The sequence below is a fragment of the Aegilops tauschii genome, chromosome 2 (assembly GCF_002575655.3).
Source record: "Aegilops tauschii subsp. strangulata cultivar AL8/78 chromosome 2, Aet v6.0, whole genome shotgun sequence".
NCBI lineage: Eukaryota > Viridiplantae > Streptophyta > Magnoliopsida > Poales > Poaceae > Aegilops > Aegilops tauschii.
Window position 1 is genome coordinate 603,533,229 of NC_053036.3, and position 25,257 is coordinate 603,558,485.

Sequence of the window (25,257 nt, forward strand, 5' to 3'; positions counted from 1 at the left end):
GCATCATAATGAACTTCCGCTTCATGCACAACCAAGGAGGAATGTTGTAGATGCATAGAGTCACGGGCCAGGTGCTATGGCTGGAGCTCTGCTCGCCAAAAGGATTCATGCCATCAGTACTTAGACCAAATCTTATGTTCCTTGCGTCAGCTGCAAAATCTTTGAACACTCTGTCGATCTTTCTCCATTGCATTCCATCAACGGTGTGTCTCAACTCCCCGTCGACTTACGGTCCTCTTTGTGCCATCGCAACGACTTGGCATGCTTTTTGTTCCTGAACAGACGTTTCAACCGTGGTATTATAGGAGCATACCACATCACCTTGGCGGGAACCCTCTTCCTGGGTTTCTCGCCCTCAACATCGTCACCAGGGTCATTGCCTCTGATCTTATAACGCAATGCAGTGCATACAGGGCATTCATTCAAATTCTCGTATTCACCGCGGTAGAGGATGCAGTCGTTAATGCATGCATGTATCTTCAGAACCTCTAAACCTAGAGGGCAGACAACCTTCTTTGCTTCATACGTACTGGCGGGCAACTCGTTATTCTTCGGAAACATATTCTTCAACATTTTCAGCAAATTTTCAAATGATGAGTCAGCTACACCTTCCTGTGCCTTCCATTTTAGCAAATCCAGTGTGCAGCCCAGCTTTTTCAGACTATTATCGCATCCTGGGTACAACGACTTTTTGTGATCCTCTAACATGCGATCCAAATTCTCCCTCTCCTTGTCAGTTTCGCAGCGTCTCCGTGCATCAGCAATGGTCCAACCAAGATCATCAGCGGGCTCATCATGTGCCTCTTCTTCACCTTCACCAAACCCTTCCCCACCTTCAGCATCATCCTCCATGAAAGTATCACCGAAATGATCATAATAGTTGTCATCGATATCATCCCCTTCTTCATCTTCTTCCATTCTAACCCCTCTTTCTCCATGCTTGGTCCAACAATTATAGCTTCGCATGAAACCGTGCCGAAGCAGGTGCATGTGAACGTCTCTTGAGGAGGAGTAACCCTTCTGATTCTTACAGACAGCACATGGACAGATAATAAAACCTCGCTGCTTGTTCGCATTTGCCACTACGAGGAAATCTTTCAAACCCGTAGTGAACTCGCCGGAGAGTCGGGGACCGTACATCCATTGCCGATTCATCTGCATTATTATTATATAAAGTATATAATTAACCATCATGCATTTGTTAAACTAACTAGCTAGAAATAATACAAATTAAACAATGAACTACACACATGCATATTTTATCAATGACACATGAAAGGTTCAAGTTGCTAACCGCGATCGCGGAGGAAAAATAAATGAGAAAGCTCAAGTGTGGCTCGGACACTTCATATCATGTTTGTTTCATGCTCTCGGGCATTTCATCGAACACCTTGTGTGCATAGGAGGAACCAAAAGCAAACCCACCACCCCCTTCTGAATATTGTGAAGTGAGCTGAGTGAAGTGAAGTGAGCTGAGTCCTATATATAGGGATGGGCCTTTAGTCCCGGTTGGCCTAGCCAACAGCGACTAAAGGCCTTCGGGCCAGCCTGAGGACCTTTAGTCCCGGTTGGCCAGGCCAACCGGGACTAAAGCCCCTCCCGTCCGCCAGCTATCGACCGAGCGCGCTGGGCCCAGATAGTTGGTCGCGGGTCTCCTCCCGAACCGCGACTAAAGACCCCTTTTGTCGCGGTTCGATTATTTTAGGGACTAATGGGGAGCCTCTTTTTCTACTAGTGACATGTGATGATACATATTATTTGTTGTAGAAAATGGCGGACGAGGAGTTAACTGATATCATGGTAGACATGGAGTTCGGAGAATTGATGGAAGACTGGATAGAAGATTGGTCAGATGATGAAAATTCAGATCGTGGAGATCGGTCAGAGAATGGGAACGAATGAGACGATCTTAATGTGAGTGGCATTATCATGTTGTAATTTTTTGTGGCATCCGACAACATTAAATTTTTGTGTTGAAAACTTATAGATGGATGAGCTTGATGATGGTCAGGAAAACAACTCGGAGGTACGGAAGTGAAAAAATTTGTTGGCATGCAAATTGAATTTCTCCTGGAATATTATATGATAAGTAATTATGTATTTGTGTTGTATTTTTCAGCTCATTTCCGAATGTCATAATGCGTACGACTATTACGGTGAATCCGACGCGGAGACAGGCCTTAACGACGAATCATTAGATGCACCTATTTTGGGGAGTCGCAGTCGTCGGTCATCATGAGTGAGGTATGTGTGTAATCAATGTTCTATGGAAGTAATGTTAAACCATAGAAAACTGTTTTCATGGCTATGTTTTGATTGTGTAGGTGACACAAGTTGATGGGGCCCAGAATGTCCAAGATACTGCCAGTGCGGATGATAAGAGGGATATGTTCATGCAGATAATGGAAATGACTTTTATGTCTCACGATGCTGCGTATGATTTCTACAACAGCTATGCTAGAGATAATGGTTTCAGCATTAGAAAGAATAAGGTCAGGTATAGCAAAACCGAGTCACATCTTATGCGTTATAGGCGGTTTGTTTGTTCCAGACAAGGGAAACGTGACAGCAAGTTGCTAACCGAGGAAGGACACAGCCGTAGGCTCAGAGCCGAGACACGCTAATTTTGCAAAGCGCACCTGACCGTCAAGCTTGACCAAAAGCGTGGGGTTTGGTATGTTGAAAGTTTTGAGGACAAGCATAGCCATATGTTGGCAGGACCGGACGAGGTACCTTTTCTTTGGTCCCACAGAAAAATCAAAGAGTACCAGAAGCATGAGATAATGTCCATGGGAGCTGCAGGGACTAGAATTCACGACATGATGGATTCCTTCATCAGCAAACATGTATGGTATGGCGGTGTTGGTTTTACCAGGCGTGAAATATACAACCTTTGCGCCAGGGAGAAGAGGAAGCTGCTTTCAAAAGGTGATGCTGCCACAGCCATAGGCATCATGGCCAGTAGGAAACAGAGGGATCCTAGCTTCTTTTTCGAGTACAAGCTAGATAAGGAAGGACATTTGAGTAGGATGTTCTGGTGCGACTCCCAGTCTCGTCATGACTATGAGGACTTCGGTGACGTGCTTGTATTTGACAGCACGTACAAGATGAACCGCTATGGTATGCCATTCATACCTTCTGTTGGTCTTAACAATCACCAGAAGACCACTGTTTTTGGCTGTGCCATAGTTTCGGACGAGACCGAAGAGACATACGTGTGGCTAATGCAGACTTTTTTGAGGTCCATGTGTCAAAAGATGCCAAATAGTGTAATCACGGATGCCGACGCTGCGATGATCAAGGCAATTCGCGAAGTCTTGCCAGACGTGTGGCACCGTATATGCACGTGGCATATAGAAAAAAATATGAAGATTCACCTCAGTCACAAGTCCTTGAAGGAGTTCCGAACTCTTCTGTACTACAGCACGTCCACGACCACGTTTGAGGAGAGATGGCACGCGTTTTCCAAAAGATGGCAGTCGGAAAAAACTGTAAGATGGTTGAGACGGATGTATAAGAAGAGGAGACTGTGGGCCGCGGCTTATCTGACAGAGGGGTTTTGGCTTGGCATGAAAAGCAACCAGTGGAGTGAAAGCCTGAACTCATGCCTTCACCTCCACCTAGACGGTGAAATGACCCTGGTGGATATGATTTTGCACTATGAGAACGCCGTTGTACGTATCCGTGAAAACGAGGCACGAGATGACTGCACGGCCTCACAGAGTTTACCGGCGCCAGTTACTAGCTCGAGGGAACTAGAGATAGCTGCTTCTCAAGTCTTCACTCCAGCAAACTTCTATATGTTGCAAGATGATCTTAGAAAAATTGGCGGCATGGAGATTATAGAAATTAAGCTGGGAGATGGATCACAGCAGTACATCGTGGCCTGGAAGAATAACCGGAAGAGTCGTTTTTGGGTGGAGTATGCACCAGTAAATTCCGCAGAAACTATACGGTGCAGCTGCAGAAGAATGATTCGAAAGGGTCTACCTTGCAAGCACATATTCCATGTACTAAAGTACTTGAACATATCTGAAATACCAAAGTGTTTAGTTTTTGTTCGGTTCACGAAAGAAGCAAGGTTGGGACTGCCCGCGAGGCGCACAAGCGATCTGTTGGGATTTGGTTGGACTGGGGCAGGGGAAAGAATGAAATATAGCCAGGTCAGTGTGTTAGCGTCAGAAGCTATGCATGCGACATGCAAACACCCAGCTTTGTGGGATCAGTTACAGGAGAGTTTGAAGGCTGTGATAGCTAAGAGTCATGAGTATGATCTGCTACAGGAAAATTTGAGCAAGCAAACAAATGACCTCAGTAAGTGTGCAGTTGAATATGTGAACGATGGTGAAGGCAACATGATTGCAGTTAAAGATCCTATGAAAGTATCAAGCAAAGGTGCAACAAAGGTAGATGAGAGCCGCCCTGTCTCGAAAAATGGTAGACCACTCTCTTTTGATGAGTTGAAAACCCGGTGCGGCGCTTGCAAATTGCTAGGACACACTAGACATAGCAAGAAATGCAAACTAAATCAGAAGTAAGTGTTTGTATGCATTGTGGATTTTTTTATCATTCATTAACTTATCTTGTCTTTTATCGTGTGCAGAAAAGTGGAGAAGGAAGAAGAGTAGAACACTTGCTTCAATTATTTACGAATGAATCGAGTGAACTGGACAATATATCCTTCACATTATGGCATCAAATTTACTTCGACGTTTCGCGTGTTTGGTTCCTATATATTGTAGCAACTGCATCGGCACTTTGTTTAGTGGGAGTTTCAACCTTTTACATCTCTAAATAAGCAACAAAATCCGACCTAAATAAATTAGTTTTGCATGGTTGGGAATAGTAGATTGCAATGCCACTGTGTTATGACCGGGGCGGGAGGTAGAAAGAATATTGTACATTTCCCCTCCCCACGTCCTAACTGCCATTAAATAAGTATCTATACCACTCCCCACCACACACTCACCCACCTCCCACGCGCCCCGGTTCTAACTCCCCTCTTATCCCCACCTACAGCAGATCGAGAAATGCTCACTGGCGACCGCTGCAGCCGCCTCCATGGAGAGAAGCCTCGGCTGGCAGCAAGCGATGATGGAGCTCGCCGGCGATGACGAGGCGTGGCGTGCGCAGTTGATGGAGGTGTGCGGTTGGTTCCTATATATGCACTGAAGCAAAGCAACAGTACATATTCAATATTCTGAAATTTTACTGAACTTGACCTGAGTTCAGTAAAATTTCAGAATATTGAATATGTACCGTTGCTTTGCTTCAGTGTTGCATCAAAGGTGTAGGTGCTGCTAGATGTTGCTCATATGTTGCAAAAATACAATGAATTGGGCTGCTGCCCAAATCGGTAGTGCTGCTAGGTGATGTGCCCATGTGCATCACTTACCAAATATAGAACATGCCAAAAAATATAGAACATGCCAAATGTGCATCACTTACCGAATATAGATCATGATGGCCACATGTTATTTGTGCTGCAATCTCTGTTACACTGTGGCCATAAACTGAATAGCACATAATTCATCAGCATTTCATCATGTCAATAACAACGATGTCAATAACTTTATGACCAATCTACTTGCTAACTATGACAGCAACCATAATGGCAAGCAGGCCAAGATACAGCAGACCACCAAATCCTAAAATCCTATCCCTATAGAGCAACATTTCCTTCTGCATCTTAACCATTGCCCTCTTTTCTTTCTCATTCCTTTTAATTTCAGCTTCATATTCTGTAATCTTAGTCTCCAGTTTGTTGTTCTTCATGGCAAGATACATAATGATTGACTTTGCTTTGCTATCCCACTACCCATCAACCCATTCAACATAATCAGAAGTGATAGCATCCTAAATAAATCATGAGCAATTCAAGTCAATTTATAACTGAACTTGTCACTGCAGGCGGTAAACACTGAACTTTTTTGCAGCTTGACCACAATAGCAGTACTACTTTGAAGATCAAGCTCAGTAGACTAACCTCAAACCCACATCCCAAGAATGCGCTGCCAAAATTGTCTGCATCTATGCAGACACGGCCACCAGGAGTTTCCTGATGACCACATAGATGGAGCTTGTCAGGGCCAGAGGTCATGAATTGTGGGCGATAATGCTGGGATGTAAAGAACAACGGTAAAGAACTTACCTTTTTGCCACCAAAGTGTAGCACCGAAGAAACCCTAGCCATCAGTTCTCCCGGCCCACCGCCGCCCAGGAAACCCCCGTCCCCTGTTCCACTCGATCCGCCGCCGCTGCCTCCTGTGCCACTTAATCCGCCCCACCTGCTTCCAGGACCCAGGGTTCCACCGAACTTGCGGTCGCCACTGCTCTTCTCGCCGCAGCCGCCGTCGCCCGACGCCCAACTCGCTGTCATGCTTTCGCCATCGAGATTTGGAGGGGCAAATGGAGAGAGAGGGCTAGGGATTTGGAAAGGGAGCCGAGAAAAGGGGAAGATCGATATGAACCCGGCAAAGTGGGCTGGTGTAGAACTGCCGGCACGATAGGCCGCCTGTCGGGCCCCTCACGTGGTTAGATGGGTCGTGCCTGGCATCATGGTGAGTATAGAAAAAAGTTATTTATACATACAATAAAAAAACGACGGGTTTGTCAAACAAAATAGAAAAACATTAAGCCAGATAACACGCCATAGAGCCAACGAGCTGACATGACTAATTTTCATCTGTGTAATATTACGTTTTGGCTCGATATATATACTTAGCTAACATGACTACTTTTCATAATCATGTGATGGGGGGGAATTACCAGGATGATGACATGCAGATAGCTCAGGCACATTGATAGAATTTTTAAAAAAATTAAAGAATGTGAAAGTTTTAATATGAAACTTAGGAGAGCACTTGAAGAGAAAAATAGAATGTGAATACTATTAATGTGAAAAATAACATTATAAAAATTTGGAGGACGAGACAAATATTAAGCAAGAACAGTTGATAAGTGAAGCAAAAGAATTATTGGTACGTCCGAATTGTCTTGTACGAGCGAATTGTCTGACAGACACATACATGTATGTGTCAACAATATTCGAGATGCCATGTTTATTAAATAAAAATGATAGAAACCCTAAGATAATCATGCCGTTGAAACCTTCGTCCGAACTAAATCCAAACCACTAAAACTTGAATCTTGCATGCCGCATGAATTCTTCAGGCGCGCCTTTTCTTTGCGATTTCGTGAATTTTGTTCTTCACACACTCCATCGAGTTTGAAGGTGACATAATCAACTCGGCGACGAAACGTCTTCTCCTAGCGTCAACGCTGGCCTGCAAAAATCGACATAAAGGTTACATGAACCGAAGTTGCAACACGACCATACTAGCTAGTCTACAAACTTAAATAACAGCATACCTGTGTAAAATCGCGGGTCATTCGGTCCCCGTCCCAATGTTCTAGACATTCTATGACAAAAAGGCCACAAGAGTTCCTGGTATATATGCAAACATTAGCGGTGGGCAATACGATATGTGTGTTGTTGTTTGAATATGCATGATGTACTATTAACTCACCCATCCTCTTGCTGGGGCATGTCATACTCATTGATAGGCCACTTACTTACGTCCGGATATTTCCCTGGTGTAATAAGATTTGCCTGACGCATATCCTGTGATATAACCATTCGCTATAAAGAGGATAGTGTTAAAGAATAATCATAAACAATATGTAAGACCAATGGTACAAATGTTGGTTACATTACTAGTGCTTTAACAGTCCTCTCAGTCAGGTCCAGAGGATAGAGCGAATCGAGAACTTGGAATTCTTGCTTGATCATGTGCATTACCACTGTCATCCAGTGGGTATTGTCGATATTCAACGCGATATACGTCTACAGTGCAAAAAACCATTATGGATCAAAAGAAATACTTGATGAAATGTCCTGTAGTGATGAATTACAAACATAACGTACCTTATCATGCATAGTATACTCTTTCGTGACTCTATCGACTACTCCAGCTTTGGAAAGAGGACTATTCATGTTGCAGTTCGATGGCAATGGATCGTTGAGGGAGTCCTGGACTAAGGGGTCCTCGGGCGTCCGACCTGTTGGATATGGGCCGGACTAATGGGCTGTGAAGATACAAGACCAAAGACTCTCTCCCGTATCCGGATGGGACTCTCCTTGGCGTGGAAGGCAAGCTTGGCGACCAAACATGAAGATTCCTTTCCCTGTAACGGACTTTGTATAACCCTAGTCCCCTCCGGTGTCTATATAAACCGGAGGGCTTAGTCCGGATCAGGATATAGTCATATAGGCTAGACTTGTAGGATTTTAGCCATTACGATCTCGTGGTAGATCAACTCTTGTAATACTCATATTCATCAAGATCAATCAAGCAGGAAGTAGGGTATTACCTCCATAGAGAGGGCCCGAACATGGGTAAACATTGTGTCCCCTGTCTCCTGTTACCATCGACCTTAGACGCACAGTTCGGGACCCCCTACCCGAGATCCGCCGGTTTTGACACCGACATTGGTGCTTTCATTGAGAGTTCCACTGTGTCGTCCCCAAAAGGTTTGATGGCTCCTTCAATCATCAGCAATAATGTTGTCCAAGGGGAAACCTTCCTCCCCGGACAGATCTTCGTGTTCGGCAGCTTCGCACGGCGGGCCAACTCGCTTGGCCGTCTGGAGCAGATCGACAGCTACGCCCCTGGAAATGAGGTCAGATTTGGGAGCTTGAACTACGTCGCGGATATTCGCGGAGACTTGATCTTCGACGGATTCGAGACCACGGCAGTTGCTCCCCGTCGCCACGATGAACATGACTTTAAATCTGTCATCGGGCCATGCCCAGGAAATTGCACCTGTAACCACTCTGGCCATAGATCCGGAGCAGATCGCGCCATCCAAGGACAGGAAGCTCAACCCCGCCATGGAAGCCGTAGATCCCGCGGCGGTGGAGCCGCACACAGACCTAACCTCGGGTGATGTCTGTGTCACCGGAACCTCGGACTCGTTTCCAGCTATAAGTTCCGAGCCATGTGCATCCGTGTATGTCGAGCAGGACCGGTCACCGATCGCCGAATTCAGCGTTGCGGACATCTTCCGGCACTCGCCTTTAGGCGACATGCTGAACTCATCTAAAAATTTATCCCTAGCAGGGGACTCTCAGCCGAATTATATCCGGTTTGAACTGGAGGCTGACGATGGAGAATTTTGTTTCCGACCCACCGCCTACTTCATAGCCACTGTCGAAGACCTAACCGACGCGCTCGATTATGACTCCGAAGACATCGACGGTATGGACAACAATGCCGGAGAAGAGGAGGCCCAAAACCCGCCGTTCACCGGACGATGGACGGCCACTTCCTCATATGACGTATACATGGTGGATGCACCAAAAGATAATAGTGGCGATGACCAGGAAAACCCAGCGGAGGATGACCCTCCTAAGACACAACCAAAGCGCCGGCGTCAGCGACGGCGCTCTAAATCGCGCCGCAGCAAAGACAGCAACACCGGCACAGGAGACGATAACACTCCGGATGGTGCCGAAGACACAGAAGACCCCGACGAACAAATTGCCGAACAAGACAATCGGGAAGATGGGCAAGTTAGCCCTGATGAACAGGCCATAGACGAAGACTCGGAGGACGGTAGTTATCATCCGCTCTCCGAGGAGGAGGTGAGCCTCGGCAACGAGGATTTTGTCATTCCTGAGGAACCTCTCGAGCAGGAGCGCTTCAAGCGCCAGCTAATAGCCACTGCAAGAAGCCTGAAAAAGAAGCAGCAACAGCTTCAAGCTGACCAAGATATGCTCAATGACAGATGGACTGATGTCCTAGCAGCCAAAGAATACGGCCTTAAGCGCCCAGCCAAAAGTTGCCCGAAGCGCAAATTGCTACCTCGGTTCGATGACAAGGCGCCGGAGCCCGTACCATCATCGCGTAATGCGGCTGACCGACCACCACGCGGTCGGGATAAAGAGGCAACTCAAGCTGAACACCAGACTGCCCTACCTTGCCGTAAAGGTAGGGATAAAACAGCTCGGGGTTATACATATGACCTTCGGCAGGACCTGGACAGTAGAGCAGGACATACAAGATCGATCTACGGATCACGAGGATGTGCCCCGACACGTGACGGCAGCAATTCTACCTCTTGAGCACTGCGTTGGTTTTCCCTTGAAGAGGAAAGGGTGATGCAGTAAAGTAGCCTAAGTATTTCCCTCAGTTTTTGAGAACCAAGGTATCAATCCAGTAGGAGATCACGCACGAGTCCCTTGCACCTACACAAACAAATAAGAACCTCGCAACCAACGCGAAAAGGGGTTGTCAATCCCTCAACGGTCACTTACGAGAGTGAGATCTGATAGATATGATAAGATAATATTTTTGGTATTTTTATGATAAAGAGAAATAAAGATGCAAAGTAAAATAAAAGGCAAAAGAAATAACTAAGTGTTGGAAGATTAATATGATGGAAAATAGACCCGGGGGCCATAGGTTTCACTAGTGGCTTCTCTCAAGAGCATAAGTATTACGGTGGGTGAACAAATTATTGTTGAGCAATTGATAGAATTGAGCATAGTTATGAGAATATCTAGGTATGATCATGTACATAGGCATCACGTCCGTGACAACTAGACCGACTCCTGCCTGCATCTACTACTATTACTCCACACATTGACTGCTATCCAGCATGCATCTAGAGTATTAAGTTCATAAGAACAGAGTAACGCTTTAAGCAAGATGACATGATGTAGAGGGATAAACTCATGCAATATGATATAAACCCCATCTTGTTATCCTCGATGGCAACAATACAATACGTGCCTTGCTGCCCCTGCTGTCACTGGGAAAGGACACCGCAAGATTGAACCCAAAGCTAAGCACTTCTCCCATTGCAAGAAAGATCAATCTAGTAGGCCAAACCAAACTGATAATTCGAAGAGACTTGCAAAGATAACCAATCATACATAAAAGAATTCAGAAGAGATTCAAATATTGTTCATAGATAAACTTGATCATAAACCCACAATTCATCGGTCTCAACAAACACACCGCAAAAGAAGATTACATCGAATAGATCTCCACGAGAATCGTGGAGAACTTTGTATTGAGATCCAAAGAGAGAGAAGAAGCCATCTAGCTAATAACTATGGACCCGAAGGTTTGAGGTAAACTACTCACACATCATCGGAGAGGCTATGGTGTTGATGTAGAAGCCCTCCGTGATCAATGCCCCCTCCGGCGGAGTGCCGGAAAAGGCCTCAAGATGGGATCTCACGGGTACAGAAGGTTACGGCGGTGGAATTCGGTTTTTGGCTCCGTATCTGATAGTTTGGGGGTACGTAGGTATATATAGGAGGAAGAAGTACGTCGGTGGAGCAACATGGGCCCCACGAGGGTGGAGGGCGCGCCCAGGGGGTAGGCGTGCCCCCCTGCCTCGTGCTCTCCTGGTTGATTTCTTGACGTGGACTCCAAGTCCTCTAGATCACGTTTGTTCCGAAAATCACGTTCCCGAAGGTTTCATTCCGTTTGGACTCCGTTTGATATTCTTTTTCTGCGAAACACTGAATAGGCAAAAAAACAGCAATTTGGGCTGGGCCTCCGGTTAATAGGTTAGTCCCAAAAATAATATAAAAGTGTATAATAAAGCCCATTAACATCCAAAACAGAATATAATATAGCATGGAACAATCAAAAATTATAGATACGTTGGAGACGTATCAAGCATCCCCAAGCTTAATTCATGCTCGTCCTCGAGTAGGTAAATGATAAAAATAGAATTTTTGATGTGGAATGCTACTTAGCATAATTTTCAATGTAATTCTCTTAATTGTGGTATGAATATTCAAATCCGAAAGATTCAAGACAAAAGTTTAATATTGACATAAAAAATAATAATACTTCAAGCATACTTACTAAGCAATTATGTCTTCTCGAAATAACATGGCCAAAGAAAGTTATCCCTACAAAATCATATAGTCTGGCTATGCTCTATCTTCACCACACAAAGTATTTAAATCATGCACAACCCCGATGACAAGCCAAGCAATTGTTTCATACTTTTGCTGTTCTCAAGCTTTTTCAATCTTCACGCAATACATGAGCGTGAGCCATGGATATAGCACTATATGTGGAATAGAATGGTGGTTGTGGAGAAGACAAAAAAGGAGAAGATAGTCTCACATCAACTAGGCGTATCAACGGGCTCTGGAGATGCCCATTAATAGATATCAATGTGAGTGAGTAGGGATTGCCATGCAACGGATGCACTAGAGCTATAAGTATATGAAAGCTCAACAAAAGAAACTAAGTGGGTGTGCATCCAACTCGCTTGCTCACGAAGACCTAGGGCACTTTGAGGAAGCCCATCATTGGACTATACAAGTCAAGTCCTATAATGAAAAATTCCCACTAGTATATGAAAGTGATATCATAGGAGACTCTCTATCATGAAGATCATGGTGCTACTTTGAAGCACAAGTGTGGTAAAAGGATAGTAACATTGTCCCTTCTCTCTTTTTCTCTCATTTTTTTTATTTGGGCCTTTTCTCTTCTTTTTTTATGGCCTCTTTTTCTTTTTTTTCGCCCGGAGTCTCATCCCGACTTGTGGGGGAATCATAGTCTCCATCATCCTTTCCTCACTTGGGACAATGCTCTAAAAATGATGATCATCACACTTTTATTTACTTACAACTCAACAATTACAACTCAATACTTAGAACAAAATATGACTCTATGTGAATGCCTCCGGCGGTGTACCGGGATATGCAATGAATCAAGAGTGACATGTATGAAAGAATTATGAACGGTGGCTTTGCCACAAATACGATGTCAACTACATGATCATGCAAAGCAATATGACAATGATGGAGCGTGTCATAGTAAACGGAACGGTGGTAAGTTGCATGGCAATATATCTCGGAATGGCTATGGAAGTGCCATGATAGGTAGGTATGGTGGCTGTTTTGAGGAAGGTATATGGTGGGTGTATGATACCGGTGAAAAGTGCGCGGTATTAGAGAGGCTAGCAATGGTGGAATGAAGAGAGTGCGTATAATCCATGGACTCAACATTAGTCATAAAGAACTCATACATTTATTGCAAAAATCTACAAGTTATCAAAGCAGAGTATTACGCGCATGCTCCTAGGGGGATAGATTGGTAGGAAAAGACCATCGCTCGTCCTCGACCGCCACTCATAAGGAAGACAATCAATAAATAAATCATGCTCCGACTTCATCACATAACGGTTCACCATACGTGCATGCTACGGGAATCACAAACTTTAACACAAGTATTCCTCAAATCCACAACTACTCAACTAGCATGACTCTAATATCACCATCTTTATATCTCAAAACAATTATCAAGCATCAAACTTCTCATAGTATTCAACACACTCATAAGATAATTTTTACTAATCTTGGATGCCTATTACTTTAGGACTAATTTCTCAATTTAAGCAAATTACCATGCTGTTTTGTAGGACTCTCAAAATAATATAAGTGAAGCATGAGAGAACAATAGTTTCTATAAAACAAATCCACCACCGTGCTCTAAAAGATATAAGTGAAGCACTAGAGAAAAAACTATATAGCTCAAAAGATATAAGTGAAGCACATAGAGTATTCTAACAAATTCCGAATCATGTGTGTCTCTCTCAATAGGTGTGTACAGAAAGGATGATTGTGGAAAACTAACAAATAAAGACTCAAATAATACAAGACGCTCCAAGCAAAACACATATCATGTGGTGAATAAAAATATAGCTCCAAGTAAAGTTACCGATGGAAGTAGACGAAAGAGGGGATGCCTTCCGGGGCATCCCCAAGCTTTGGCTTTTTGGTGTCCTTAGATTATCTTGGGGTGCCATGGGCATCCCCAAGTTTAGGCTCTTGCCACTCCTTGTTCATTAATCCATCATATATTTTACCCAAAACTTGAAAACTTCACAACACAAAACATAGCAGAAAATCTCGTGAGCTCCGTTAGTGAAAGAAAACGAAACACCACTTCAAGGTACTGTAATGAACTCATTCATAATTTATATGGGTGTTAAACCTACTGTATTCCAACTTCCCTATGGTTTATAAACTATTTTATTAGCCATAGATTCATCAAAATAAGCAAACAACACACGGAAAACAGAATCTGTCAAAAACAGAACAGTCTGTAGTAATCTGTAACTAACGCAAACTTCTGGAACTCCAAAAAATCTACCAAAATAGGACGACCTAAACAATTTGTTTATTGATCTTCTGCAATTGGAATCAGTATTTTATCACGTTCTGGTGATTTTTAACAATTGTTTTTGTGAACAGAAAGTTTCTGGAATTTTCAGCAAGATCAAATAACTATCATCCAAGAAGATCCTATAGGTTTAACTTGGCACAAACACTAATTAAAACATAAAAAAAAATCTAACCAGAGGCTAGATCAAATATTTATTCCTAAACAGAAGCAAAAACTAAAAAACTAAAAATAAAATTGGGTTGCCTCCCAACAAGCGCTATCGTTTAACGCCCCTAGCTAGGCATAAAAGCAAGGATAGATCTACGTATTGCCATCTTTGGTACGCAATCCATAAGTGGCTCTCATAATAGATTCATAAGGTAATTTTATTTTGTTTCTAGGGAAGTGTTCCATGCCTTTCCTTAACGGAAATTGGAATCTAATATTCCCTTCCTTCATATCAATGATTGCACCAATCGTTCTAAGGAAAGGTCTACGAAGAATAATAGGACATGAAGGATTGCAATCTATATCAAGAACAATAAAATCTATGGGCACATAATTCCTATTTGCAACAATAAGAACATCATTAATTCTTCCCATAGGTTTTTTAATAGTGGAATCCGCAAGGTGTAAGTTTAAAGAGCAATCATCAAATTCGCGGAAACCTAACAAATCACACAAAGTTTTTGGAATCGTGGAAACACTAGCACCCAAATCACACAAAGCATAGCATTCATGATCTTTAATTTTAATTTTAATAGTAGGTTCCTACTCATCATAAAGTTTTCTAGGGATAGAAACTTCCAACTCAACTTTTTCTTCATAAGATTGCATCAAAGCATAAACGATATGTTTGGTAAAAGCTTTATGTTGACTATAAGCATGCGGAGAATTTAGCACGGATTGCAACAAGGAAATGCAATCTATCAAAGAGCAATTATCATAATTAAATTCCTTGAAATCCAAAATAGTAGGTTCATGATATCTAAAGTTTTAACTTCTTCAATCTCACTTTTATCAAGTTTAGCATCAAGATCTAAAAATTCCAAATTTTTGGAACGCCTTCTAGGTAAAGGTGGATCATATTCAGTCCCATCATTATCAAGATTCATATTGCAAAACAAAGATTTAATAAGATTTAATAGGAGACACATCAATAACTTTTAGATCTTCATCTTTATTCTCACAAAAAAAATCCGGTTTAGCGGCCATCTTATTAACTAAGGTGGCTTGCTTATCCGAAATTTCAGCTATTAATTTTTCGAGATGAGCCATCTGAGATTTCAAACCATTAAATTCCTTAGACATGTCATCGAGCTCTTTGTTCATGTATCCCATAAAGCTTTTTTGTTCCTTAAGCTCTTTTCTAAAGAAATTATTATGCTCAAATTGTAAAGTCATAAAACTTCTAACGTTGCTTTCGATCTCTTCTAACCTTTTAAGGTGAAGATCACCAAATCTAGGTAGAGCCATCGTGACAAACAAGCAATCCAACACACGAGCAAACAAGAAGCAAGCGAAAAAGAGGCGAACGGAAAAGAGAGGGTGAATAAAACGGCAAGGGTGAAGTGGGGGAGAGGAAAACGAGAGGCAAATGGCAAATAATGTAATGCGAGGGATAAGAGTTTGTGATGGGTACTTGGTATGTCTTGACTTGACTTGACTTGGCGCGAATCTCCCCGGCAACGGCGCTAGAAATCCTTCTTGCTACCTCTTGAGCACTGCGTTGGTTTTCCCTTGAAGAGGAAAGGGTGATGCAGTAAAGTAGCGTAAGTATTTCCCTCAGTTTTTGAGAACCAAGGTATCAATCCAGTAGGAGATCACGCACGAGTCCCTTGCACCTAGACAACCAAATAAGAACCTCGCAACCAACGCGATAAAGGGGTTGTCAATCCCAACAGTCACTTACGAGAGTGAGATCTGATAGATATGGTAAGATAATATTTTTGGTATTTTTATGATAAAGAGAAATAAAGATGCAAAGTAAAATAAAAGGCAAAAGAAATAACTAAGTGTTGGAAGATTAATATGATGGAAAATAGACCCGGGGGCCATAGGTTTCACTAGTGGCTTCTCTCAAGAGCATAAGTATTACGGTGGGTGAACAAATTACTGTTGAGCAATTGATAGAATTGAGCATAGTTATGAGAATATCTAGGTATGATCATGTATATAGGCATCACGTCCGTGACAACTAGACCGACTCCTGCCTGCATCTACTACTATTACTCCACACATCGACCGCTATCCAGCATGCATCTAGAGTATTAAGTTCATAAGAACAGAGTAACGCTTTAAGCAAGATGACATGATGTAGAGGGATAAACTCATGCAATATTATATAAACCCCATCTTGTTATCCTCAATGGCAACAATACAATACGTGCCTTGCTGCCCCTGCTGTCACTGGGAAAGGACACCGCAAGATTGAACCCAAAGCTAAGCACTTCTCCCATTGCAAGAAAGATCAATCTAGTAGGCCAAACCAAACTGATAATTCGAAGAGACTTGCAAGGATAACCAATCATACATAAAAGAATTCAGAGGAGATTCAAATATTTTTCATAGATAAACTTGATCATAAACCCACAATTCATCGGTCTCAACAAACACACCGCAAAAGAAGATTACACCGAATAGATCTCCACGAGAATCGTGGAGAACTTTGTATTGAGATCCAAAGAGAGAGAAGAAGCCATCTAGCTAATAACTATGGACCCGAAGGTCTGAGGTAAACTACTCACACATCATCGGAGAGGCTATGGTGTTGATGTAGAAGCCCTCCGTGATCAATGCCCCCTCCGGCGGAGCGCCGGAAAAGGCCCCAAGATGGGATCTCACGGGTACAGAAGGTTGCGGCGGTGGAATTAGGTTTTTGGCTCCGTATCTGATAGTTTGGGGGTACATAGGTATATCTAGGAGGAAGAAGTACGTCGGTGGAGCAACATGGGCCCCACGAGGGTGGAGGGCGCGCCCAGGGGGGGTAGGCGCTCCCCCTGCCTCGTGCTCTCCTGGTTGATTTTTTGACGTGGACTCCAAGTCCTATGGATCACGTTTGTTCCGAAAATCACATTCCCGAAGGTTTCATTCCGTTTGGACTCCGTTTGATATTCTTTTTCTGCGAAACACTGAAATAGGCAAAAAACAGCAATTTGGCTGGGCCTCCGGTTAATAGGTTAGTCCCAAAAATAATATAAAAGTGTATAATAAATCCCATTAACATCCACAACAGAATATAATATAGCATGGAACAATAAAAATGATAGATACGTTGGAGACGTATCAGCTATCTATTCGGACATGACAAGCCTAGTGACGCCCAGGCCGAAAACCGCAGACGGACTCCATTGGAGCTACGTCGCGATGTGGCCCGATATAGAGGCGCCGCACACCCCCTTTGCTTCACTGACAAAGTAATGGAACATGAATTCCCAGAAGGGTTTAAACCCGTAAATATTGAATCATACGATGGAACAAACGATCCCGCGGTATGGATCGAGGATTTTATTCTCCACATCCATATGGCCCGCGGAGACGACCTTCACGCCATCAAATACCTCCGACTCAAACTCAAAGGGCCAGCTCGGCATTGGTTAAACAGTCTGCCTGAAAATTCTATTGGCAGCTGGGAGGACTTGGAAGAAACCTTCCGCAACAACTTCCAAGGTACATATGTCCGGCCGCCAGATGCCGATGACTTAAGTCACATAGTTCAACAGCCTGGAGAGTCAGCCAGGAAATTTTGGACTAGGTTCCTAACTAAAAAGAACCAGATCGTCGACTGTCCGGATGCCGAAGCCCTAGCGGCCTTTAAACATAGCATCCGTGACGAATGGCTCGCCCGTCACCTCGGCCAGGAAAAGCCAAAGTCCATGGCAGCCCTAACGGCACTCATGACCCGCTTTTGTGCGGGTGAGGATAGTTGGCTGGCCCGTAGCAAAAACACAACAAGTGAAATGGGCACCCCCGAGGGCAAAAATAGCAACGGAAAGCTCCGACGCAGCAGGCACAAACGCCGAAGCAATGGTGACAACACCGATGACACGACAGTCAACGCCGGATTCAGTGGCTCCAAGTCCGGTAAGCGGAAGAAGCAATATAAAAGAAACAATCAGGGACCATCCAGCTTGGAACACATACTCGATCGTCCGTGCCAGATCCATGGCACCCCAGACAAACCAGCCAATCATACCAACAGAGATTGTTAGGTTTTTAGACAGGCCGACAAGTTAAATGCCGAGAACAAGGAAAAGGGATCGCAAAGCGAGGATGATGACGAGGAGCCCCGGCAACCGAACACAGGGGGACAAAAGAAGTTTCCCCCTCAGGTCAAAACGGTGAACATGATATATGCCACACACATCCCTAAGAGGGACCGCAAGCGCGCGCTCAGGGACGTCTATGCGATAGAGCCAGTCGCCCCAAAATTCAATCCATGGTCGTCATGCCCGATCACCTTTGATCGCCGGGATCACCCGACCAGTATCCGCCATGGCGGTTCAGCCGCACTGGTCCTCGACCCAATCATTGATGGATTCCACCTGACGCGAGTCCTCATGGACGGTGGCAGCAGCCTCAATCTGCTCTATCAGGATACAATGCGCAAAATGGGCATTAACCCATCACGGATCAAGCCCACAAAGACTACGTTTAGGAGTCATACCAGGCGTAGAGGCTCCCTGCACGGGCTCAATTACGCTAGAGGTTGTCTTCGGATCTCCGGACAACTTCCGAAGCGAAGAGTTAATCTTCGATATCGTCCCTTTTCGCAGCGGCTATCACGCACTGCTCGGACGAACCGCATTTGCTCGATTCAATGCGGTGCCACACTATGCTTATCTCAAGCTCAAGATGCCCGGACCACGCGGCGTCATAACAGTTAATGGAAACACGAAACGCTCCCTCCGTACCGAGGAGCACACCGCTGCCTTAGCAGCAGAAGTACAGAGCGGCCTTCTCAAGCAGAACCTCAATTCGGCGACCGAGCTCCCGGACACTGTCAAGAGAGTCCGGACTATTCTGCAGCAGGACAGCTCGGCTCGTCAAGAGCTCGACTAGCAATTTGGCCTCCGTCCCAGTCCCGATCAAGTGGCGGCATTCGCGCCGCGCGTACATAACTATGCACTCAAAATACCATGGGCATAGACGGAGGCATAGCTAGCTTGTGATCCGCAATACGGCTCGACCGCTCCCGGACACACATACTTTCACTGTTTCTCTTTCCCCTTTTCAGGTTTCTTTTTCGCAGGCTTTCCCTGATGGCTTGATCACCGGTCCTGTTAAAGGATAAATACACCAAGATGGCAAGAAGCACAGACGTACAGGGGAACTTCTAGGTGGTTTCTTTAACGATCACTCTACCTGTTTTCAGGACCCGCACGCAGCACTCCCTTGGTTGTGGCATGTTAAATAGCATGTTGCTTATGGCACTATTTGTATCAATGCGCATTGACGCATTAACCAAATCATAATGGAAACAGTTTGCGGCCCAAATTTCAGGGGCCCAGCTCATTACCTTTGCTCCCTTTCTGTTTTCCTTTTTCTGCTGATAACCTTATCAAATAGCACCCGTACACTTTGGTACGTCTCAATTTGCTAGGGGCTTCATAGCGCCCCGCACTACGGCAACAAAGTCCGAACACTTTTTTACAGTACAGTTCGGCACCCCGAATTTAGCATTATATGCATTGGCTCCGAATCATGTCTTTGGTCAATAGTTGGGTTGCCCGGCTCCAGTGCTTGCTACCTTACGTTCCGCTATATTGGCTAAGGTAGTAAAGGGAGAACTACTGCGATTGGGCCCTGGTTTACCCGAAGGAGCACCTCAGTAGAGAAAGCCGAAAATTGACTGTCATGATGCGGCGAGAGCCGGTCAGCTCTTCGGAGGTCTCAAATCATTGGAGCCGCATTACGCGAGGGATCGGTACTTACCCGATCAGGTATTTACAGCATTTACTTCGGATACTAGGGGCTGCGCCTATATTTTTATTGTCAAACTCCTATGGCTAAGTGAGGGTGTTCAAGCCGCATAGTCTGATTTCCTGGTTCGTTGCGCTAAACACCTCCTTCAAGGACCAAAAAATTGGATCAAGAGTGTTTAGATTCCATCTCGAAGACCCCCGTACTACCTACGTGGGGGCAGAAGCCGGCGACTGGCCAACTCTCAGATTTTATACAACACGGCCGCACAGGAGGTAATTTTTTATAAAAAACAAACATTATATTATGTAACCACTTTGTTTTATCATACAAGGCAGAGACAACATGAATGTACTCATTCAAAGATAATGTCTTTCGCACATTGCGTCGCCACAATGCGGGACCCCTCCAGGACGTCTCCAAAATATTGCTCGGGCGTGCGGTGCTCCTTGCCCTCAGGCGGCCCCTCGGTCGCTAGCTTGACGGCGTCCATCTTCGCCCACCACACCTTGACATGGGCGAAGGCCAGGCGCGCGCCCTCGATGCAGACCGACCGCTTGATGACGTCCAGCCGAGGACAGGCATTCACCAGCCACTTCACGAGGCCGAAGTAGCTGCTGGGTACAGCTTCGACAGGCCACAGCCGGATTATCAAATCCTTCATGGCCAGTTCGGCCACCCTGTGCAGCTCGACCAGCTGTTTTAGCTGATCGCTGAAGGGCACCGGATGTTCTGGCGCAAGATATTGCGACTAGAACAGCTTCTCCGTTGAGCTCCCTTCTTCGGCTCGAAAGAATTCCGCAGCGTCGGACACACTGCGTGGCAGATCCACAAACGCCCCTGGAGAACTCCGAATCCGGGTTAGTAAGAAATACTTCTTCTTCGCACACTTGCTTTGCTTACTAAACGCCTTACCCGCCGCAATCTTCTTGGCCTCCCGGATCTCCTGGAGGGCTCCCTGGGCTTCAACCCGGGCCTCTTCCGCGCTTTGGCGAGCCTTGGCGAGTTCGGTCTCTCGAGCCGAAACATCGCACTCCAAGGTCTCGCATTTTTTCACAGCGTCTTGGAGCTCTTGCTGGACCTCGTTAAGCCTGGCCTTGAGCTTCTTACGGGCGGCTTGCTCTTTGGCAGCTTTCTCCTCGGCTTCGGCCAGGGCCTTTTTGAGGGCCTCGACCTCGGTCCTCGCTCCTACACATGTCATGACACTACGGTCAAAACACATCATTTATTCTTTCCGAATACATAGCAAGTTATTACATACCTTGCTGGTCCTCTAGCTGCTTCCTCGCTTGGCCGAGCTCCTCCTCGGCCCGCTCCAGTCTCTGCTTTAGTCCGAAGACCTCAGCAGTGTGTGAGGTCGCGGCTAGCAACGACGCATGCTTATTTACATAAGACACATTTAGTTAGTTTCCTGCGAATTTAATTGATCCTCTGTTCGGCTTGTCTTTCTGAACACCGGACAGTGTCTCAGGGGCTATCATGACCCACAAGTGTAGGGGATCTATCGTAGTTGTTTCGATAAGAGTGTCGAACCCAACGAGGAGCAGAAGGAAATGACAAGCGGTTTTCAGTAAGGTATTCTCTGCAAGCACTGAAATTATCGGTAACAGATAGTTTTGTGATAAGGTAATTTGTAACGGGTAACAAGTAATGAAAGTAAATAAGATGCAGTAAGGTGGCCCAATCCTTTTTGTAGCAAAGGACAAGCCTGGACAAATTCTTATATGAAGGAAAACGCTCCCGAGGACACATGGGAATTATCGTCAAGCTAGTTTTCATCACGCTCATATGATTCGCGTTCGTTACTTTGATAATCTGATATGTGGGTGGACCGGTGCTTGGGTGCTGCCCTTTCTTGGACAAGCATCCCACTTATGATTAACCCCTATTGCAAGCATCCGCAACTACAAAAGAAGTATTAAGGTAAACCTAACCATAGCATGAAACATATGGATCCAAATCAGCCCCTTACGAAGCAACGCATAACTAGGGTTTAAGCTTATGTCACTCTAGCAACCCATCATCTACTTATTACTTCCCAATGCCTTCCTCTAGGCCCAAACAATGGTGAAGTGTCATGTAGTCGACGTTCACATAACACCACTAGAGAAAAGACAACATACATCTCATCAAAATATCGAACGACTACCAAATTCACATGACTACTTATAGCAAGACTTCTCCCATGTCCTCAGGAACAAACGTAACTACTCACAAGTCATATTCATGTTCATAATCAGAGGGGTATTAATATGCATATAGGATCTGAACATATGATCTTCCACCAAATAAACCAACTAGCATCAACTGCAAGGAGTAATCAACACTACTAGCAACCCACAGGTACCAATTTGAGGCTTTGGGACAAAGATTGGATACAAGAGATGAACTAGGGTTTTAGAGGAGATGGTGCTGGTGAGGATGCTGATGGAGATTGACCCCCTCCCAATGAGAGGATCGTTGGTGATGACGATGGCGATGATTTCCCCCTCCCGGAGGGAAGTTTCCCCGGCAGAACGGCTCCGCCGGAGCCCTAGATTGGTTCCGCCAAGGTTCCGCCTCGTGGCCGCGGTGTTTCTTCCCGAAAGCTTGCATATGATTTTTTCCAGGGTAAAAGACACCATATAGCCAAAGATGGACACCGGACGCCTGCCAGGTGGCCCACGAGGCAGGGGCGCGCCAAGGGGGGTAGGGCGCGCCCCCACCCTCGTGGCCAGGGTGTGGGCCCCCTCTGGTACTTTCTTCGCTTAGTATTTTTTATTAATTTCAAAAACTGCTTCCATGAAGTTTTAGGACTTTTGGAGCTGTGCAGAATAGGTCTCTAATATTTTCTCCTTTTCCAACCCAGAATTCCAGCTGCCGGCATTCTCCCTCTTCATGTAAACCTTGTAAAATAAGAGAGAATAGGCATAAGTATTGTGACCTAACATGCAATAACAGCCCATAATGCCATAAATATCGATATAAAAGCATGATGCAAAATGGACGTATCAACTCCCCCAAGCTTAGACCTCGCTTGTCCTCAAGCGGAAGCCGATAACGATAAATATGTCCACATGTTTAGAGATAGAGGTGTCGATAAAATAAAATACGGACATGAGGGCATCATGATCGTTCTTATAACAGCAACATGTATGAATATTGTCATATGATTTCTTATGCTCAAGTAATAATCTATTCACAATGTCAAGTGTGAATCAGAAACTTCATTGAGAACCAACAAACTATAATCTCAGTCATTGAAGCAATTGCAATTTATCATAACATCGGAAAGAGTCAATATAAGAGCTTTTCAGCAAGTCCACATACTCAACTATCATTTAGTCTTTCATAATGGCTAACACTCATGAAATACTTATGGGTATGGAGTTTTAATCGGACACAGAGAAAGATAGGGGCTTATAGTGTTGACTCCCAACCTTTTACCTCAAGGGTAACGTCAACAATAATAGTTCATGATGACTTACATCCAATTGGATATATATATCAGGATCTTTCCAACACCAGGTGCTTGCCAAAGGATAAAATGTAAAAAAGGAAAGGTGAAGATCACCATGACTCTTGCATAGGGTATAAGACAACAATAAAAGATAGGCCCTTCACAGAGGGAAGCAGAGGTAGTCATGTGTTTTTATGGTTGGATGCACGAAATCTTAATGCAAAATAACGTCACTTTATATTGCCACTTGTGATATGGACCTTTATTATGCAGTCTGTCGCTTTTATTGCTTCCATATCACAAGATCGTATAAAGCTCATTTTCTCCACACTAATAGATCATACATATTTAGAAAGCAATTTTTATTGCATGCAACATGACAACTTACTTGAAGGATCTTACTCAATCCATAGGTAGGTATAGTGGACTCTCATGGCAAAACTGGGTTTAAGGATATTTGGAAGCACAAGTAGTATCTCTACTTGGTGCAAAGAGTTTGGCTGGCATGAGGGAGAAAGGCAAGCTCAACATGTTGGATGATCCATGACAATATACTTTATTTCGGATATACGAAAACATAACCCATTACGTTGTCTTCCTTGTCCAACATCAACTCTTTAGCATGTCATATTTTAATGAGTGCTCACAATCATAAAAGATGTCCAAGATAGTATATTTATATGTGAGAACCTCTCTTTCTTTATTACTTCCTATTAATTGCAACGATGACCAAAACTATGTTTGTCAACTCTCAACAACTTTTATTCATCATACTCTTTATATGTGAAGTCATTACTCTCCATAAGATCCATATGATCTCTTTATTTCTTTTTGTTCTTTCTTTTTCTTTTATTCCCTCAAGATCATAGCAAAATAATCAAGCCCTTGACTCAACACTAATCTTTATTATATATAGCTCACGGACTCGATTACATAGAGAGATCATAAAGCAAAACTCAAAACTAGATCATACTAAAAACTTTATTCTACTAGATCAAAATATTACCAAAAGGATCGAACTAAGAAAAACGGTAAAGATAGGAGTGTGATGGTGATACGATACCGGGGCACCTCCCCCAAGCTTGGCAGTTGCCAAGGGGAGTGCCCATACCCATGTGATTATATCTCTTTTGCTGGTGAAGAAGATGGTGGTGATGGTGGTGATGGTGGATAGTCGCACATCGAGCGTAGGAGATCCTCCAATTTGCGGATAATGCCCTTGAGTGCAGTGATATGCTCCTTCAACAAAATATTTTCACGTGTGAGATACTTGTTTTGTATACGAGCTAACTCAATCATCTTGAAAGCTTCAATCTCAGTTGGGGTAAGAAGATTGTCATGAGGTTGAAGGGTGTCTTCTTCTTTTGTTGACGGAGCTTGATCCTCCATGGCCTTCTTGATTCCATCATCCTTGTGGATCTCCCCGGGTTCTTCTCTCTTCAGCTCTATCTTCATTAGCCAAGCATCGTTGCCCCCATTGTTGGAGGAGGAGGATGACATGAGGCTTGGCCTTGACAACTCTGGCAGAAAATAGCTCGAAACAAAGACAGAGGATATTTGCGTGGTACGGTGGTCAAAACCTTCGGGAGATTATATAATGAATTTTTACCGACCAAAAGGAGTGTCATGCAAGAAAACGGAGTCCGGAGAGCACATGAGGTGCCCACGAGGCAGGGGGCGCGCCCAGGGGGT

General features: G+C 44.4%; 1 protein-coding gene across 1 annotated transcript; it reads left to right on the plus strand.

The window, feature by feature from the left end:
• Window positions 1–1,770: 1,770 nt before the first annotated feature.
• Window positions 1,771–4,628, plus strand: LOC141041330 (protein FAR1-RELATED SEQUENCE 5-like). The gene is made up of 5 exons (XM_073507467.1): window positions 1,771–1,880; window positions 1,988–2,006; window positions 2,325–2,497; window positions 2,876–4,534; window positions 4,604–4,628. The coding sequence occupies exons 1-5, from the start codon at window positions 1,771–1,773 to the stop codon at window positions 4,626–4,628; spliced, it is 1,986 nt and encodes a 661-aa protein (XP_073363568.1).
• The last annotated feature ends 20,629 nt before the right edge of the window (window positions 4,629–25,257 follow it).

What these genes read in the sequence shown, in the direction of transcription:
- LOC141041330 (XM_073507467.1), top strand. Translation starts at nt 1,771, where the DNA reads ATGGCGGACGAGGAGTTAACTGATATCATGGTAGACATGGAGTTCGGA. An exon ending in ATTAGAAAGAATAAGGTCAG is followed by an intron (nt 2,498 to 2,875) that starts GTATAGCAAAAC and finishes TGGTTTTACCAG; the next exon opens with GCGTGAAATATACAACCTTT. An exon ending in AAATGCAAACTAAATCAGAA is followed by an intron (nt 4,535 to 4,603) that starts GTAAGTGTTTGT and finishes TATCGTGTGCAG; the next exon opens with AAAAGTGGAGAAGGAAGAAG.